At 37.7% G+C, this 20,276-nt stretch overlaps 1 protein-coding gene across 2 annotated transcripts in view; it reads left to right on the plus strand.

Moving 5' to 3' along the window:
• RARB (retinoic acid receptor beta) overlaps positions 1-20,276 on the plus strand; it is a 294,582-nt gene that overhangs the window by 147,489 nt on the left and 126,817 nt on the right. The window contains exon 1 of one of the 2 annotated variants that reach the window (XM_034760798.1): positions 11,041-11,655. The exons of the other annotated variant lie outside the window; for it this stretch is intronic. Within the exon in view, the coding sequence (XP_034616689.1) occupies positions 11,499-11,655 (157 nt within the window). The 5' untranslated portion in view covers positions 11,041-11,498. Of the gene's footprint in view, positions 1-11,040; positions 11,656-20,276 lie in introns of those variants that run through there. 2 annotated transcript variants of the gene reach the window in all.

Raw genomic sequence — 20,276 nt, forward strand, 5'->3', positions numbered from 1 at the left:
TCCTTAAACCACTCACCACACAGTGGACTAGCTTCCTCCAAGACCTAATGACTTCCTTCAGTAACTCCACAACTTTAACAATCTCCCCAAAACACCATTCTTGACACCATAGTGCCTATACACCAATATCCCTTACCATGACATTATCGCTGCCTGTCTCGTATACCTACAAGATAATGCACAGTGCTTGGAAATCCACCCAAAACACATCCTCAAACTCATCCGTTTCATGTTTAACAGCAAGCACTTTGTCCAAACTGTGGGAACAGTCCTGGGTACTGGAATGGCTCCCTGGTATATTAGTGTGTTCATGGGCCACCTCAAGGAAGAATTTCTGGAAAAACACACCACAAAACCAATGATATACCTGAGATACGTTGATGATATTTTCATCCTCTTGACAGAAGATCTAAACTCTCTCATAGGTATCCACCGCAACAACCATCCCCCATCCATCAGACTCTCTCTAGAACACTCCTACACCAGCATCAACTTCCTTGACACTATAATTAACTTAAACAATGGATCCCTACAAACAACTGTATACAAGAAAACCACTGATTACCACACTTAGCTCAACAGATGCAGCAACCACTCCAGACACAGCAAAAAATCTGTTATGCACAGCCAGAACTCCGATACCACAGAATGTGCTCCAAAGAGAAAGTCCAAGATGCACACCTCTATACCTATCTCACTAAACAAGGAGACTCCCCAGAGAAGTAGATCACATCTTGGAAAGGGCCACCCAAATACCCTGGGAGAGTCTCCTTCAATACAGAAAAAGCAACAACATTGCACACCCCTAGCTGTCACTTACCACCCCGAACTGAAACCTATACAGGGTATCAAACAATTACAACCCATACTCGATGAGGACTGCATCCTGAAGGAAATCTTTCCTGAACTCCTCCTTCTGGCCTTCAAACAATCCCCCACCTTTACATGCTCATCATCATAAGCAAGCTCCCCACAGACTAGGACACATCAACTCAAAGCAGTACTAGACCCTGCCAGAACAACAGATGCAAAACCCACAGGTGTATCTCCACTGTTACAATGATCAATATCTGCCACAACACACCTTTCAAGATTCATGGGTCCTATACATGCCTATCACAACATATGGTGTATCTCATCCAGTGCACTAAATGCCTCCACTAACAACTATGTGGTTGAAACCAGATAATCACTATACTCTCAAATTAACTCACACAGAAAAATTATAAAAGACAAAAACACTATATGACCTGTGGGTGAACATTTTTTACAAAATTATCATTTCATATCTGACTGTTCAGTCCTCCCTGTCAATGGAAATTTGCATAACACCTTCCAAAGGCAAGCTTGGGAACTTAAATTAATAACTCTACTAGACACGAAAAATCATGGACTCAACAGAGACACCGGTTTTATGGCTCATTACAACAATTAGTAACACACCACACTGCCTGCTACCCTTAATTGCCCACTTCAAACCCCTTAGGCATAACAGTTTTTAACCCTCAATTGCCCACTTAATTTCAAGTGACCACCTACAATATGCATTATCCCTTTTGCGTAACAATCTGTCCCAACTTGTATTTAGCTCAGACATTCTCATTTCCTTCCTGAAGAAGAGCTCTGTATAGCTCAAAAGCTTATACCTTCCCTCAACAGAAGCTATTCCCCAATAAAAGATATTACCTCACCTAACTTGTCTCTCTTGTACCCTCAACGGACATAAAAAAATGACTACTCACTTTATTGTGTTATTTCCTCTTCTCTGGACTTATACAGCTTATTTTCACCAGGCATAAAGCATCTGCTAGCTTGGTGAGCAGACTATAAGAATCCTGCTTCACATCATCAGTAAGGTTAAGATTTTGTCAGTTACTTTTAGTAAAAGTCACTGGCAGGTCGCGACTGTGGAAAAATTTCAACCTGCTCTAGTGGTGACTCTTGACAAGTTGATATGCGTGGTAGATCTCTCTGAGTGGGGTTTTCACTGAGATTTCCTTCCCCTGAAGTCCCCTCCTACTTATTTTTCCAGCAGAGAGAATGACTAGAACCTATTAAATGGGAATTAGCTGACTCTATGCTTTTGTTGTTGTTGATTGCAAGAACATGGGTTTCACAAACAAAACCTTTCAAAATGAAAAAATGTTCCATCAAAAAATTACCTGTTTTGAAAACAAATTTTCAGAAAACTATTTTAGTGTTTCAGATAATTTTCAAGATCTTTGGACATAAATGAGTGAAAAATGTAAGCCTGAGAGAACCTTGTTGACATGATTTGTCTTGTGTCATTTGTCTGCCCTATGTCATATGTGCTTGTAAGCGTGTGGACTCACCTCTGCAGCGCCTCCTGCTGGTCGTCCATGGGAATTAGCTCATCCCAGCTCCAGAGCGCCCTCTGCAGGCCAGTGATCCACTACCGCTTGACCCCCGTGTCCCTCCCAGGACCCCGGTGCCCCTTTCTCTGGGTTGCTGCCCCCTGCCAGCCCTCTCCCAGGGTTGGTTCCAACCCTATCAGGACTGGAATGGGTCACCACCCCACTACAGTGCTCCATGAGGCCCATTTCCTGCATTGCTCATTTTTCATTTTTGTGGGTTTTTTTCAGGTGAGTTTGTCATTTTTACTACATTATCTAGTATATTTTGTATTAGCATATTAGTATATTTAGTTTATTATCTACTTTGGTTAGTTTAGTTACCTGGTGAGATTTCTTCAATACTGAAACATCTTTTCAAAATGACAATGTTTCAAATTTTTGTAAATTTTGCAGAAATTAAAAAAATATATATATCATTCTGTTTAGAAAATGAATAGAACAAAAAGATTTCAACTTTCAGATTTCCACAGAACTGCGATTGATTTACTATAAATTAGTAACAAAAGCTATGCTATTGGGGTAATATGCCAAAAATTATAAGACCACATTCGAGTTAATTATCTGTCAGTAGTTATAGTAATTTCTAAAGAGGGAAAGATGCAATCAACCTTTTCTGTCATTGACTTAGAACCAAAATTAACTAAAAATATATTAGCTGCCATTTAAAAGTAAGAATCTGAGTGATGCCCCCTTCATTACTTATATTAAATAGAGGGGATTACTGAGCTTTCTCAGATACCAAACTGTGGTAACTTTTGGTGAATTTTTATTCTTTACCGGAGGCCAATATATGTTCTCAATGCCTTTTCCCATTCACTGTAATGCTCCCACTTCAGTTCACTGGGGTTTTTCTTTGGCATTCTTTGTTCAGCAAGTATAAATCAGAAGAATGTCACTACTCATTAAACTGATTTTTATCACCTTTAACAAGCCAATGGACACCACAACTATTCCACCACATCTTGACTATCTCTTATATGGATCGTTTGTTTTTGGTTTTTTGCCCATTTGCAGCTAAAAAACGTTTTCATTGTTCCCTAGCAAGAGATATAGTATATAGCACTACTCTTCTCTGTGAACTAATTAAGAAAGAAGTGCAGGTTATAAATACATGTGTAAATCTGTTGAAGTCAGTGGAGCTATGCCAATTTACACCAGCTGAGAATCTGGCTCATTGCCTTTATATTAGGTTTTCCACCATCACAATCTTCTAGAAATTTGTTTCTTGTGTTCAGTCCACGATGAATTCTAAGCTAAATCTGTGTGAAATTCTCCCTTGTGCAGAGGACCACCACAAGGTCTATATACCACTTAACTACCTCTTAAACTTTCAAAATACTTTTTAGTTCAGGATAGCTCTTGTTATGTTCTTATGCACAGGGCTGAATTTCACAATCATTTGCTGAATACTGTGGCATTTGTTTTAGCAATGCTGCTATGTGTATCCAGTCCCCAGGAATCTGATCTGTCAACAGAGAACTTCTAAATATACTAGGTCTCACTAATTTCTGCCCTCATTTCCTTTAACGGATGGGTTTGTATGTTATCTGGACCTGGTACTTTGTCTATTTTAAATGTCCAGTCTTTCCACAGCTATGTCTATTGTTTTGTACACATTATCTTCCTCCTCCATACACATTATCTTACTCCTCCCCAATCGTACCAGGAAATGTAATCCCTTTCTTAGGCAGGTCTCCATCCTCTTCCTCCTTAGAAAAGTCAGAAACAAAACAATTATTCAAACAGCCTCTTGGTTTCTCTACTATTATTTTTAGTGGATCATTGTGCACTTGTACCTTCAACCAACTGTGAGCATATTAAGCATGAAGAGTGCTTATCTTTAGCAGAAATATTCTCTGTAGTTTAATGTTCAATATTTCTACTTGCTTTTCTATTCCTTTTTATCTTGCTTCTGCTTACATTTTATAGATCTCCCAATCCACATTCTCACCAGATTATATAATACTGTATGTCAGAGCCATTCATGACTCCATAGCTAAGGTTGCATCAGCATTTCCATTAAAATTATCTATTTGGGGAGATTTATAATCTAGCTGTAAAAATCTCTTTATAGGTAAAACTTGAAACACCAGTTCTCAATCCATTTAAAAAAATAATTATTTGCCAGTAGCTTTTAGTGGAAGACATTTAGTAATTGCAGTGTTCTGGATCCCCCAAACAACAAGCAGGGAGAAGCCCATTCAGTATGTAGCTAATTTCATATGTACTATCTTTTCTTTTTGGGTCCTTCAAAATTGCAGGTCACCTCCTCCGTGTCCATGCGCTATGCTGGTGATGTCACAAGCACTACTGAATCCTGCTGGAGTCTACAGCTCGCCTGTTGGGCCTCAAGGAGATTTTTTGTCTATTTTTACATTTACCATGTAGATTAGTATTACAATTTTTTAAAAAAAGTATTATCCCTCTCTGTTTCAAAGGCTAATAATGTATTATCCCTCTCAGTGATTGAGGCCAAGAATTTAACAGGACTCAAAAAAGGACTGGGAAATTGATGTGGCTATCAAGAAGATCCAGTTATCCTAGTTAATGACAAAATTTGTGTAAAGGATATTGAGCCAATCTCTATTAGAGATCAGTAGGAGGCCTGTTATGGGGAGCACATTATCCCACTTCTAGGTTTTTACAGCTTCCTCTGAAGCACCAGAGACAAGATACTGGGCTAGGTGGACTTTTGATCTGACCCACCGTCTCTATTCCTAAAGCCGCAGGCAGCAGGAGAATAAAGTGCAACTACCCAATTTTTAAAATGTAAATTATGCACAGATATTATTGTTTTGGATATCTTTATATGTATGTAATTGTGTTAATAGTAATATCCTTTAGGTTATAAATTTTATGAGCATTTTATGGTGGTGAACCTGAAACCAGACCCACTTTCTCCCTTTTACTATTGCTAGTAATGTATCTGGAACATAATCCTGGAGCTGATCTTGCATGTTATGTGGAAATCCACATTAAAGCCACTGAGAGTTCTGGACTACAGCAACCAAGAATCACCACTGTGACTGCTTTTTTATTGTACTTCACATCTATCAAAGCTGTCTCTCCTATGCCAGTCAAAATATTTGTACTGTGATATTCTGTCTGTAGGTTCAATATTGTTCTAGTCCGATTCCTGCTATGTGTTTCATATCCTTTCAATAGTATCTTGATATTTTAAATATTCAGCCATTCCCCTGGTTCAGCCTTCTTTTCCCTAATTCGTTAACATCATTCTTACTCTTCAAGCCTGTGAAAACATCCTACAATATTAACAAGTAACTACAGTAAACTACAGTGGGATTTGGGTAGCCAGATTTTAAACCCCATGTCATTAAACTTAAAAAAAAAAGAAAAGAAAAGAAAAGGCAGGTAATATTTCATATTAGCATCTATTCTGAATAAAGAGGTAAAAATCAAAGCCTCTGTATGTGAGTGATGGCAGTGATTTAACTGCCAGTGATTCTCCCAGCAACTGACACAAAGGAATCTCTGAGTATCAGAGTTGAGGCGGCAAGCTCAGTGTCAGCACTTGCCTAGGGAGTAGAAGAAACCTCACTTTGTCTCTGCTTTTACTGCTTAAACACACACATCAGTCACTAGTAACCATTTACTCTGCTGTCAAAACTGTTTCAAGAGAGAGTTACATGTGATTAATAGTAAAATGCATGTAAAAAGGTAGGCTTCTACCAACATGCTTTCTCTTAAAGATTTTTTGTGTGTGTGTGCATTTGTTCTTTTTCTGTCCTTCACATAAGGCTGTAACAGTCTGCCAATAATATGTTAGTGCTAGTAAAAGCTTTTTTATTTAGACAGCACCCAGCATTCAACCTAATTCTGGACAAGTCTCTGTGAAGCACATTATGGCATCCTCAGACTCTTGTTCTTTACAAAAAGTGACCAGCACAAACATGTGTGCAGAACATGATTCATGGTGCTTCATTCTGAATTGTCCAGTGGGTAATTGCTGTACAAAAACCAGAGAAACAGATGTAGACCCTAAACCTTAGCTGTAAATTTTTGTTTTATGGTTATGGGTTTCAAATGTGCTATGTAACACTGACAAATATACAGTAATGCTGAAAGAAATGGATTTCCAACTTGAACTTTTTATTTCATTTGTGGATAAGAATATGTTTATTGTTAAGTTTCTTGCCACCACAGATTGAGAAAAAACAGATCAAGGTGATGGCATGAAATCAAATTTTTTGTTGTTGTATGATCTAATGGGAAAATTTTGGAGAGTTCTTTTCCACTTGACGCTTTCAAGAACTGGATAAGAGTTTAAAATGTGTGTCAATAATTCAAGCTTTGTTACATTTGAATTAACCAATTTATTAATTATGCCTTCAATGTATATTCAAAATGGTTGTAGTTAGTGCTGTCTAATATACACTATATGAATATTATTTTTTGCAAAAATTCTCCCAAGTTATCAGGGTACATTTTCTTTGTATTATGTTTTTTAAAAGAGCCTGAATTGTACAATTTACAGAGGAACAAAACTTTGGAAGAGATTAATAAACTAATTAAATTCTAGAACTGAGAAGAAATACTATAGAGGTGAACTGTTAGATTATTTGAGGAATTCGTTAATTACACATGGTTCAGTAATAACTGTAATCATTAGCACAACTATCATTCATAATAAAACACGATGAACTACCTGGCCCATTTAGATATAGTATGAAAAAGCCATCTTATTCCATTCATATGCAATTAAGCATGAATTACTGGCAGTTATTTTCAGAAGTTGCCCATGACTTATCTGCAATTAAAAGCACCCCAAATAGGTTTTATATTAAATATAATTTTATTAGAACAGTTAAAAAATAAACATAACCATGTTTGGTCAATATGATTTTGTTCATTGTAATTCATCAGGGTACCTTCTTGGTCTAAACGTTCACCATATCCAGAACTCTGGGCTGTAGAGAGCCCCCTTTCTTCCTAACATGAAAACTGGCAAAAGATGTTTTGTTCTGTGTCAAGTATCAGGGGGTAGCCGTGTTAGTCTGTATCTACAAAAACAACAAGGAGTCTGGTGGCACCTTAAAGACTAACAGATTTATTTGGGCATAAGCTTTCGTGAGTAAAAACCTCACTTCTTCGGATGCATAGAGTGAAAGNNAAAAACCTCACTTCTTCGGATGCATAGAGTGAATATGATTATATAAAAATATGCTAATGAGTGAATATAATATAACTGGAATATGCTTCATGCAAAAGGTCTCTTGTAAGGTATCATTACAAAGCTTATAATCTACTGAGTGTGATCATCCTATTTGTATAAATGTACCACTCTTGTATCTGAAACTAGAAATATGAAATATAACTCTGAGGGCCTATTGTAATTATGCAAACCACCATTAATGGCCCACACTTTGCATAATTACAATAGGCCCTCAGAGTTATATTTCATATTTCTAGTTTCAGATACAAGAGTGGTACATTTATACAAATAGGATGATCACACTCAGTAGATTATAAGCTTTGTAATGATACCTTACAAGAGACCTTTTGCATGAAGCATATTCCAGTTATATTATATTCACTCATTAGCATATTTTTATATAATCATATTCACTCTATGCATCCGAAGAAGTGAGGTTTTTACTCACGAAAGCTTATGCCCAAATAAATCTGTTAGTCTTTAAGGTGCCACCAGACTCCTTGTTTTTGTTCTGTGTGTATCTTTCCAGTCATCTTAATGATGACACAGTAGATGTTCCTAAATTCTCATCATGAGAAAACAGGTTTTATATGGCTATAAAATAGTGTCTTTTAATGAAGTTTTGTTATCCACCACAAATGAATAAACAAACAAAACAAAAAGCAATAGCCACATGATAAAATCAGATTTTAGTATAATGTCACCACCTCTTTTTTTCTTGTTAATAGTGAGAACTCTGCTTGCTGTGCTGAAAATTGTTGTAATGTGCTTGCATAAGTCTGCATTGTACATACTTTTCACATTACAGTGTAAGTGTCACTGAGCCACTTCTTAAGCTGGAGCAATTTCAGCATGGGGTAAGTTTCCCCTGACAGACTCTAAAAGCCCTTGGATGCCAGTGTTGCATTCCAGCCCTATAATTCTTCTATCAGGATAGGCGATGAAGTGAGACTATGTCTACTGTAGGGACAGCTAAATCTCTTTTGTCTGAGAGGGGAAGAAATTAAGAAAAGCTTTTGTTTGTGTGCCTTCAAAGGGATTTTGCTTCTAGATTACAACAGGGCTTTTCGTTCAGTGGTTTGTTTTCAGTATAGACCTATCAGTTTCAAGGGACAATGCTGTTTTGTTTAACTTCTTGAATCTTTACAGAAAGTTTTGTTAACACAATCTACAGGTATTGTCACAGAGCTTTTAATGCATCAAAGGACTTTCTGCAGAGAAAGAACATCACATCCATTAAGCAAGTTAGTCAGGTCCCCAAGTGAATCTCTCCTTAGTATTTCTTGTCTTTTCTTGTGTGCATTTCCCACCCACAATGTTCCCAGGTTCATCAGATGTTATGGGTGAAGTTTTCAAAAGGTGTCCACTAATTCTGTGTTTTTCTGGTTTTGGTTGCCCAGTCTGACACACCTCGGGTCTGATTTTCAGAAATGCTGAGTATCTGCAATATTGACCTGAAGGGGGAGATATTGAAAGGCATGAAAGGAAATTAAGTGCCCAACTTCTATTGAAACTTGATGAAAGTTGGGCTCTTCTCTTCCCTTTGTGCCTTAGAAAATCTAACCCAAAGGCAATATAAGATGCAAGTTCTCAACACCTATGATCCAAGGTGTCTCAGATCAAGCTCCTGAAATAAGAGGCCACTTTTGAAAGTTTTTCCCTTTTTTTTATTTTTTTTTAAGGGGGAAAACAGTGTCTCAGAACTTGATATTACATTTTCCTTTTCATTATTAAAATACCTATAGCAATCCATCCAGGTAAAGAACTGACAGGATTCAGATCCATACGCAAGATTGTATAGGAAGGAGACTATCCAAAAATAGCGAATTTTGTGTACTGCTTTTGTGAGATGCAGATGAGAGTTGAGAGAGAGCAGCACTGAACCACCAGTGAGACAGCTGAGCTTGGTGCTTTTTTTACTCACTCCTAGCTTTCAGCTGTCTTACTGACCAAACTCTGTAGGTCAGAACCCTTCCCCCAGAGTCCAAGATCTCTTTGCCTTGTCTCTTCAGGTGCAATGAATGCAATGGGCAGAGAGAGAGAGAGAGAGAGGTATCTTGGGGTGTTCGGCCCTCCTTTTTTAATAACTTCAGTCCTCTTCTTGAAAAATATTTCCAGCTGAGAACCAGGAGCTAAAGAGTCTATGTGGAAGGATGTTCCCTGCTGGTTTTTATTCACCTGTTTGAACTTCCTGTGTCCATAGGTGCTGGAACGGGGGATGCTGCCGCACTCCTTGGCTTGAAGTGGCTTCCATTATATACTGAGTTTACAGTTTGGTTAAATGGCTCTCAGCACCCCCACTATACAAATTGTTCCAGCACCACACCTGTGTCTTCCCTTACTCTGTTTACTGCTTAAATGCCAATCAAGCAGATCAGACATTCCTTTGTTGAGGATGGACCTGTTTGTCAACTTCTGTTTGGGCAGGGCTGTGGGATTTGGAATGTGTGTTAACACCACCATACAGTGGAATCTTATAACCAAATATAATGTTGCCACACATATTTTACCAGGACAATACTGACCAGCAAATTTTGAGTTTTCAAATGATACCTTACAAGGCATACTTTGTACAAAGATCACTGCAATAGTTAGTAGGGTGTGAACACGGGGGTCACAGTCTGATTCTGGGATCTGCTTGGCTGCTTGCAGAACCGGGTCCCCTTACATAGAAACTTCTCTGCGCTGGTGCTGAGCAAATGCTGAGAGCCAAATGCTATCACTTTGGCTCTCTGCACTTCTTTCAGCAGTCTGAGTAGTCTGCAGGATTCAGGCTGTAATGATTCATTTGCTGTGTTTAATTACATTTACATGGATGTCTGGAGGGGGTGGAAGTGGGGTGGATATTGAAGCACCTAATGCTCTCCTAGTTATGGGCCTATCAACATTCTCAAGTAAGTGGATGCTGGCATGGAGAGTTTTAGTTCCAGACTGTCAGGGATACTGTGTTACAAATACCAGCCAAAACATTAACACAGATTTGCACAGGGAGGAGTGTAGTCTGTGATGATCTTTAGTAGCTGTCTCCCCAAGATGAGAAACTAGTGTCTGTAGCCATGTCCCTGTAAAGTGGCAAATTGTGTCTGTGTGTTGCTGATTCTTTCTACAGAGGAGGTAGGGACCGTGCAGGGAATTTAAGAAATAGACTGGCACTTAAAATAATCCACACACCTAGAATAAGATGATATGTATACAAGATTTGTTGTTGTGCAGACAGGACCCAGAAGCAGCCTTTTTGCAATTTAATCTTTCTCTTTATTATTTTTATTTTATTATTTAAAGATAAGAAAGTATAAAAGCAATAGCTAATAGTTGCTTGCTTCTCTGCCTGTCTGCTTTTGCAGGGCTGCTGGGAGTTTTTAAGCAGTGTGAGAATCCTGGGAGCTGGTGATGTCAGACTGGTTTGGGTCATTTGAAGGTTAGCAGCCTGGGAAGGGTTCATGGAAAGTTCACTCGCATATATTAGGCAATTCAATCTTTCATTCTGTGTGACACAAATAGTAGGAAGTGAGCTGTTCAGAGGCAGAAGGATCTATTCACTGGTGAGGGGGATCCAGAGTTACTACCAAAGGTCTTTTATTACTGGGACTTTGATGATGTGTGTGATGTGAAAAAGATCATATCTTCAGCAACAACCTATGAGGCAGGACTGATTCTAAAGGATTTTTGAAATGATTTGATTGAAACTAAAACTTGGAATGTTGCTTGTTTCCCCCTATCTTGCTGGATTGGCTGAGCAGCCTGGAAAATGGTAAATGATCATTTGGATCAATTACAGGCTTTTAGCTGTGTTGTCTGTCATAATTCATGATTCTGGTCTGGGAAAAAGACGAACAGCCTACGTGCCAAAAAAGGGGCAGAGTTTGATGGAGTTGGGTGTACTTTTATATGCCATTTTCCTCCACACCTAGAGGCAAGCACTTTTGCAGACGTTCTGCAGAGGGGGAATCATGTTTGACTGTATGGATGTTCTAGCAGTGAGCCCTGGTCAAATTCTGGATTTCTACACTGCAAGTCCGTCTTCTTGCATGCTCCAGGAGAAGGCTCTGAAAGCATGCTTCAGTGGATTGGCACAAACAGACTGGCAACACCGGCACAGTGCTCAATGTAGGTCCCATTATTTTTTCCAGATTTCAAAAAAATTATTTGCATGCAGTTAAAAAAAAAAAACCCCAACTACTTTTAATTTGTGATAGGGATTATAGGGACTTTTTCTTATGCAAAATGTGGTTGTGTACGTATTTTCTTTTGCAGAAAAAAATATTTAAAATATGTTTTATGTTTCCACCTTTTTACACAGTATATCAACCCTTCAACCAGGTTTTTAGCAAACAGGAAAATGCAAAACAATAATATAGTACAGCACGACTTTTTAAACTCTGTCCAATGAAGGACAAATTACACAGAATCTCTGTTGTAGTTTTCTTTCCTTTGCCTCCCTGCTATAATTTCCCATCACACTTGGTAATTGATTGCATATTTTCTTGATGTACATTTCAACAGTGCAGCCAAGCAATTAAAATTGTATTCTGTACATTCCTTACAAAGAATTTAAACTGCATAGTATAGGTGATGTTCTTGAAATCAGGCGATAGTTTTAGGCTTCCATTAATATTTCCCTTGCTAAGAAAAAGCAATATTTCTTTGTACTGACCTTGCTGCCACCTTTCTTCTTCACTTTGTTGCTATAAGAAGTTGCTGTTTTGCTAGAAAACTACTAACTGTGAACTCCCCTTGTGTTTAGCCATCAATTATTTTCATACCTTCAGATTCAGTCAGAGTCTCGGAGTAGTAGAGGAGGAAGCATAGATACTAATGTAGTTTTTTAAAAATTACTGTCTTGTTATCTGAGCTTGACATAGTGCTGAGAAACATAGATGGTAAACAGTGGCAGTGTTTTAACACTGTAGTTTCAAGTCTGAGAAATTACAAGTACCAGTACGCATCCCCTATACTCTGCATTAAAGAGCCTGCAGAATGTTTCTCTGCTCTGACACTGATTAAGATAAATGACTTGGCTATCTATCAAAATGTTTTTAACACACTCTTTGACACTTCAGTGCAGCATTAGCTATAGAATTATGTCTGAAATCTTTTCCAAAGAGTTCAAAGCTGCATAAGAATAAATGTAGCTTTCCCTTCAATGTTGTTTATCCAGAGGGAATTAAAGAAAAAAAAGTTCTTAAAAGACGTGCCTGGTGGATTATCATATTTATGACTCTCCACAAAACTTTTTCTAAGAATATGTATGACATTAGTTCTTGAACCAATAAACCATTGAGAAAAGACTTGTAAAAATCAATAACGATTGGCAACTATATGGGTTCAAATGTTTAACATCTTTACAATTCAAAAGAATTAAACTCAGTAAAAAAAAATCAATATATTTTATTTATTTTCCCTTAGCTACTTTCAAAATATTTCTACATTTGAGGTCGCAAGATATGAAAGAAAACCTATTACTTGAAAGTTCTTCCATAACCGTAAGAAACTAAAGACATTTCACTAAAGATGTATTCTCTAGTTACCATGATTTAAACAGAAATATAAGTTTAACTATGGTAATAAAAATGCTTTGAATCCTAGAAATTTTGCCTCATTAGTAAGCAAGTCCCATAATATAAAACTTTCACTGGAAAAATATTTTTCATCACATTCTGATAATTGTTTAAATAAAGTGTAGCTTTTATCTGCACTTTCCTATACTTTTGTTATTAACTAGAAACATGTTCTAAAAAATGAAAAATGCTGTGTTTGTTCTTGAACAAATTAAACATAGGATTACCCTTATCAGAGTGGAAGAGTGGTAAATATGTCATTTGCCTAGGGCCAGTGATAAGAGACAAGTGTTGATAACAGAAAAGGTCAGCTAATCAAAGAAACTCATATTAACAAGAGTAAATAAAAAATACAGAAAAGTGCTTTCAGGAATTGAGTCTTATAATTTTGTAAGGAATACAATTAAACTTTACTGCAAGGCAACTTAAAATCAGGCTGAACCTGAATTATAATTTGTTTGGCTGTAATTTGAACTGACTGTTAATGACACTCATACTGGAAAGCACATTAGCTGGTTACTTTCTAAATAGTGTTCAGTTAATTTATGTAGCATTTTTTTTATTCTGAAAAAATGAGCAAGTACTCTAAATATGTGTTTGTGTGTACATATGGAAATATGCACCCATATTTTAATTTATTAAAATTCTATTGAAATATAAACTGTTTTATTACTTATATGAGGTGCTGACAAAGAACAATTTTGGGGTTGGGGGAGTGATACAAAGAGCACAAAGACTAAAGTTTGCTCCAGTGCTGTAAATGTAACAATGACAATGGTTAATTTCAACCACAAGTATTTCCTGACTCTCTTTTCCTATTTAGACCTCTGCGGTTTTGTGTAAAGTAATCGTAGCCGAGATTCGAAAGTATTAAGTACTTGGTAGGATTTGGGGGGGCCTCAGCAATACAAATGATGCACCTGCAGCATTGATTTAGGCCTTATAAATGCTACTTTGATAGAGACGAGGAGTCTGGAGTAGGAGGTAAATAGATGTTAAGGGAATAATGCATGCATATTGCAGACTCAAAAGAGCCCAGTAACAATCCTGAACAGCATCAATGCTGCAGCTGAGATGCTGGAAGAATTAATCCTTGTTGCATTTAATTTAGAGTACTGTATGTCCCCAACTTCCGCACATTAATTCCATTGCAGTTCAATGTGCAGAATGCAATCCTGTAATATTATGAATTGTCCTACGCTATGGAAGGTCTGCAAATTGAAACAGAAGGTAAGACGCAGTCCAAACATAACTTGTGTTTGTACACTATTTTTCCTTCTCCCATTGGGTAGGTTTGCAAATAAAGCATAAACCATATGTATTACACATGTGTGCATGTAAGTATATATGTTTAAAAACACAAACAAACACACACTATACATATATATACACACACACACACACAGTAATGTATATATACATTGAGTGCTTACTATTTTTTTCAAAATTAAAATATATGTATGTATATTTTTCATGTGGATTTAATTTTATTGTAATGGATTAAAGAGAAGAAATAATTCATTTACAAAGAAAGTAATGGACTCAAAGAAAGGGAATAAAACTGATTGATTGAATTTTTAAACATCAGTAGTAAGCACTTCTCTTAACACTCTCGAGAGAAATCAGGCCAATATATCAAAATCAGACAAGACTAGATTTGAAGAGGAGAATATAGACGTTTAAAGAGGAGAATATAGACTAAAATTAAGATTATAAAAATGCCTCATTTGTATTTTAAAGTACAATATAATTTTCAGCTTCCCTGTTGCACAGCTTCAGTAATTAGCTACAAAAAAAAAAAAAGTAGAGATTGAATAACTTCTGTTGAAACATGAAACAGCTGAATAGCATGGAAGCAAGGGTGCACTCAGGATTGGACCAGACAGAACATGAAAAAGGCGGAATGGCTGATTTCCCCTTGTCCTAGAAGATCCTATAAAAAAAAAAAAAAATCTTCATATGATTCATTTAACAGGTGACCTCAAATGAGAAGGCCCAAAACAGGAATAACCTAAGCATTCATATGAAAGCAGTGTTTTAACAAGTAATATAGAAAACCACTATTAGTCTAGCACATTTTGTTACATTTACAAAAATAGAGAACTCAATAAAGATAAAATTATGGGTGTTACACATAGGCTGCAAATACGATCAGTATAATTCCTGTAGTATATAGTCCTTACTCAAGGGAAAGTTCCCAGTTGGCTTTCCTGGGAGGTTTGGCTGAGTAAGAACTGGAGGTGTTAACCTTCAAAAATCTTGTTAAAAATTAAATCCAGACGCATAAAATTTACTTCTAAATCCCAGGTTGTTGTGAAGTGTAGATTGTGGGAAGTTCTTGTTCTCTGCGAGCACTGGAAATCCTAGAAACATCTGTGCCCAACAAAGAGCTCAGTTCCTTATTTTCTTTCACCTTTCTGAATTTAAAAACAAACATTTTGAAGTGTGGGACTTGAAATCTGCATTCCCAAGTATCAGATTGCTGCAGGTGCGTTTGGTAAATCACATACTGGCACCAGAGAAGGCAAGGTCTGTTCAAAACAGGTTATTCTCTTTAGTGTTTGTTATAAACTTCACAGCAAGATGGTTAAGAAGGAGTTGTTAAGTACTTTATTTAAAATATCTGTGCTTGATCTTCTATGGTTTAATCAGTCTACAAAGATAACAAGTAAAAGCATCTGTAAGATGTAATGAAATCTGTCACGGTGTTCCCTGAATTTTACTTCAAGCATCAGATTAAATTATTTCTCATCCTCTGTGTTATCCTGGCTTCATTACCTTCTCTTGAAAAAGCATGGCATGAATATTTTTTCTGAATGAACTGAAACTAGAATAACTGATCCTGTATTTTAGCATCTGATATAGCAGGCCTGATTCAGTCCCCAGCATGCAAACTATGGCTGAAGTGCACTGCTGTTAAAAACTCTTGAGAATGGAAAATCTGAGAGGGATTCATTGGTGTTACTGGTATAGAATAAGCTTGGAGCAAAAATGAAATATCTGTGGGTGGTTTTCTATTTGTGTAATGGGCCTGTGTAATAAAGGTGCCCCCAGGCAGGGCAAATCTGAGTTTGTGCACTGATGCCAGGCAGTTCTATACCAAAATGGGAGAGAGAAGGAGACTACGTTTTAGAAACTGGAGTTAGTCATCCTTACATCGCACGACATCATCACTTTCCACTATGTGAGTACACTTTCCAGAAGCCGTTTACACAAGCCATGTCTCTTAACCATGTCTGGCTCATGCCTGTGCTCCCACCCTCCAACCCACCTCTGCTAAGGGTCTTTACACTTGGTTACACTAGTAATGAAATGCACCAGCCTGCAAATTACACTTCCATCTCACTTACATGCCCCAGGTGACTAGTTTGCTCAGGTCTAAGTTACGCACCACCCTCTCTGCAGCTGATGAATTGAACCTGCATTATACAGGAGGATTTTAGATCTTCTAGAATAGTGTTGAAAGAATAATGGTGGTTAGGCCCAGCGCAGTGTCTACATGCTCTGAAGCAGTGTGTGCTATAGAGCTCCCCTGCCTTCTGCTCTGTGCCACAACATCCAGTCGTACTGAAAGCTCCAATTGAAGCATGGAACTGTGGTGAGTTTCTGCATCACAGTCTCATCGATCATAGGGATCAGTTTTGTTGAAAAATGTGGTCTCCCTCGCCCAAGCCCTGCATGGAAGGAGGGAATCAAGAATTGGTGTCAGCCTGGGAACGCTGAATTTGAACATGCAACTGATGGGGGCTAAAATTAGTCATGGCTTCAAAGGGGTTTCCATATCTCCACTAGCTGTTATGCATCGAGGACACCAGTGTATGTATAAAATGGCCAGGAAACTGGAACTTGAGTAAATAGAATTTACTCTAGAATCCAAAAGCTCTGGCAGCCGTTGAAAAGGAAGGTGGGGCTGTATTTTCCCCTTCCTGTGCTTGGATATTTTTTATTATCCAAACTTTCTGGGACTGAGTAGGGCTGCCTAATAACAAAGCCTGCATAATACAAATGCCTAAACAGGCACACCATTTCGCATAGGCTACTGTACTGTGAAAATCCCCAAATTTTGCACTAAGCATTTTGTTCCTGTAGATTACAGGAAGGTAAGTGAATGCCTAATACAAAATATGGAGCACTCTGCCTCCCCCTCCCCCCATTTCTATATTACTGTGTGGTGGGGAAGCCAGACCACCCTCTTGCCTCTTATCAATGTTTACTCCTTAGAGAAGCCAATATTATAACCTCTTCCACCAGGATACACTGCTCGAAGTTGTTATCCTGTGACATGCCAAATCCCAATTGATTTTTTAACCTGTGCTCATACTCAGAGAGTCCATATCCAGGCAGTGGGGCCCATACCACTGCTTGCTGAAAACCAAAACCTCATCAACCAAATGGAATTGCAATAATATAAGATGCAAAATGCATGAGATTATTATAACCACACAATGGGCAATCCAGCTAACAGAACAATATTGTGCTGTAGGCATTAATATAGGCAGGAAAATGGGCACATTTCGATATAATGGTGGGTAAAGCAGGAAGAGTGACTTGTGTCTGGTGATGCCATGATATCATCTTAAAGGGTGAGGCTGTTAATCTGGCCCCATTCCTGAAAACTGTCATAGGCTGTGATGACCAATGTCCCTTGCTGGCAAGCAATTTAGGATTGGAGAGGGGGCAGTTACTTGATGGGAAAATGCCCATAGGAATGCATTAACAGTATCATTTTGTAAAAGAGAGGGGGGAAAGCTGGAGAGACATCATGAAATTTATATCTAATTCATTTCAAAACAGCTAACTGTAGCCTCAAATTCTGCCCCCTGTCAGTTTTTGTGGTTTTACAATCATATTATCCTATTTCTTAAAAAAAAAAAAAAAATTCTCCATACTATTGTGTGTGAAAGCCCCACTCAAACAGCAGGCAAGTGCTGTTTACCAAGAGCCCTATTTTGCCACTGTATTGGCATTTAGTGGTACCTTCACACCAGGAGTAGTTCCATTGAAATCTTTTGTGAAATAAGCAAATGTGCAGGCGAAACAATTTAACTGACTACAGGTATCCAGAAGGAGCTGTCACATGCACAAAGTAAACTAGCAAAATAGAGATGACTTTTCTCCGTGTTCTCTTAAGTCAGCTATCTTGGTTGTTAGTAAAACATTTTTGAGACAGAAGTGTAAATTTTAAAGTGTCTCTTTTAAAATAGTCTAAATACTGTGGATGATCCTATTTATCTGGCATGACATGCTTTCACATATTTTAGAGGCTTTTCAAAAACAGGAGCCTAAAGTTAGGCTCCTAAATCCATATTTGGGTACCTTAATAAGTGGCCTGATTTTAAAATTTGCTGAGCATTCAACAACTCCCATTGTTCTCAACATGTTTGAAAATAGACCACTTATTTGGGTGTCCAAATGTGGATTTAAGAGCTTGATTTTAGGCTTTTATTTTTAAAAATCTTTGGTTAAAGGGCTTTCCAAAGCACATTAAAAAAGAAACTGATATACAAACCAGCCACTGAGATGACTTCATCCACCATAGAAATGCAGCCACTTCTGGAGCAATACAAACTGGGCTCTGTTTAATAGCACATCGTAAATTGAGAAGGCAAGAATACCTTGTCCAAACAGAACTGCAGATTTCAACAGCAGAAATATCAATTTGAGTCCCCCAGGACATTTCTCTAATAATTTACATTCACTTCCTTGCATTTCTCATCTCATGAGTGTCTATATATCAAAGTTTTTCATTGTGGTCTGCATTTTAATATAGACATTATTTTCTGCACACATTCTGCCCTTCCATTCACAACCAAATTTACCACTCCTCCATTGGCAATGAAGTAAAATCCCTGTGGTGACAGCAGCCGTTGTTTACTTGGAAAAGTAATTGTAGGAAAGTGATGTGTTTTTAGCTGCCTTTAGTACCTTTTTGCAGTTAGAAATAAGAGAGAGGAACCAGCACCATGTGACTAGCCAGCCCTTTGCAGACCACCAGCAAGTATTCCACAAACTATAGTGTGAGAATTTTTGTGCTATACATGACAGTCTGATAAAGCCATTATGTGGTTTAGGGACACTTGCCCACAAAGTTAATTTAGTTGTGCCTTTATTTTAGAAGTGGGCAGGGAGAAAGGTAATGTCCTAATACAAGCCCTTATAACTAACCCACTTTGTTTTAACATTCTGTTTGAGTTTTACAGCCTCTTAAAATCCTTCTGTTAAAAGAGGAAATTATCGATCAGCATGTCAATATGAAGAATCTTGGATACGGGATATTTTATACATTCTATTTCTCTTGGACCAAATTACCTCCCCCCCCCCCCGATATATGGCATATGTAAAATTGAAGGCAACTAAATATATACATGCAAATAAATGGAAGTTGTATAGATTTAAATAGGTTAAAGCTGAATGAGCATTTATAAATATACAGATTGTTTTGGATCTTCACCAGTAAGGATACCTTGTTAAAGTCCATCCATAGTGTGGAGGGTTTTCCATTTTATGCACTTTCCGTGATTTAAAAAACCCTACCACCTCGCAGGATCCTAGAGTTCAGGCTGCAGCCCAAGCCTGGAAGTCTACACTGCAACGAAGCAGCCCCTTAGCCGAGCCCCATGAGCATGAGTCAGCTGTCTTGGGCCAGCCGCGGGTTTTTAATTGCAGTGTAGACATACCCTTAGATAAGATTTTTTTTTTCTTTTAGACTGTTGATCCCATAAGCAGTCCATACAAATAGATCCCATTGACTTTGATAGGACTTCTGTGCATGGAGTGCTTGTGCAACTGAGTCATTAATAGGCTTATGTATTTTGGTTATTTATATTAAGTAGTGCTTAGAGCCCCCAAACAAGATCGGAGTCCCATTGTGCAAGATATTGCACAAACAGATAGGAAGAGATCATCCCTGCCCAGAAGGACTTAAAATCTAATATACAAGATATACATGGTGTAGGAGGAAAGAAGGAAGAATTATCCCCATTTTAAAAATATGAAAGTGAGGCAGAAAGAGTTTGTGACTTGACTAGTGTCATACAAAAAGTCCATGGCAGAGCCAGGAATTAAACCCAGATTTCTTTGAGTCCTAATCCAGTGCTTTAACCACAAAACTATCTATCTTATTTTTAATATACAATTAAAGTTGTACCTCATTCAGCAGGCATATAAGCA

The sequence above is a fragment of the Trachemys scripta genome, chromosome 2, assembly GCF_013100865.1.
Source record: "Trachemys scripta elegans isolate TJP31775 chromosome 2, CAS_Tse_1.0, whole genome shotgun sequence".
Taxonomy (NCBI): Eukaryota; Metazoa; Chordata; order Testudines; family Emydidae; genus Trachemys; species Trachemys scripta.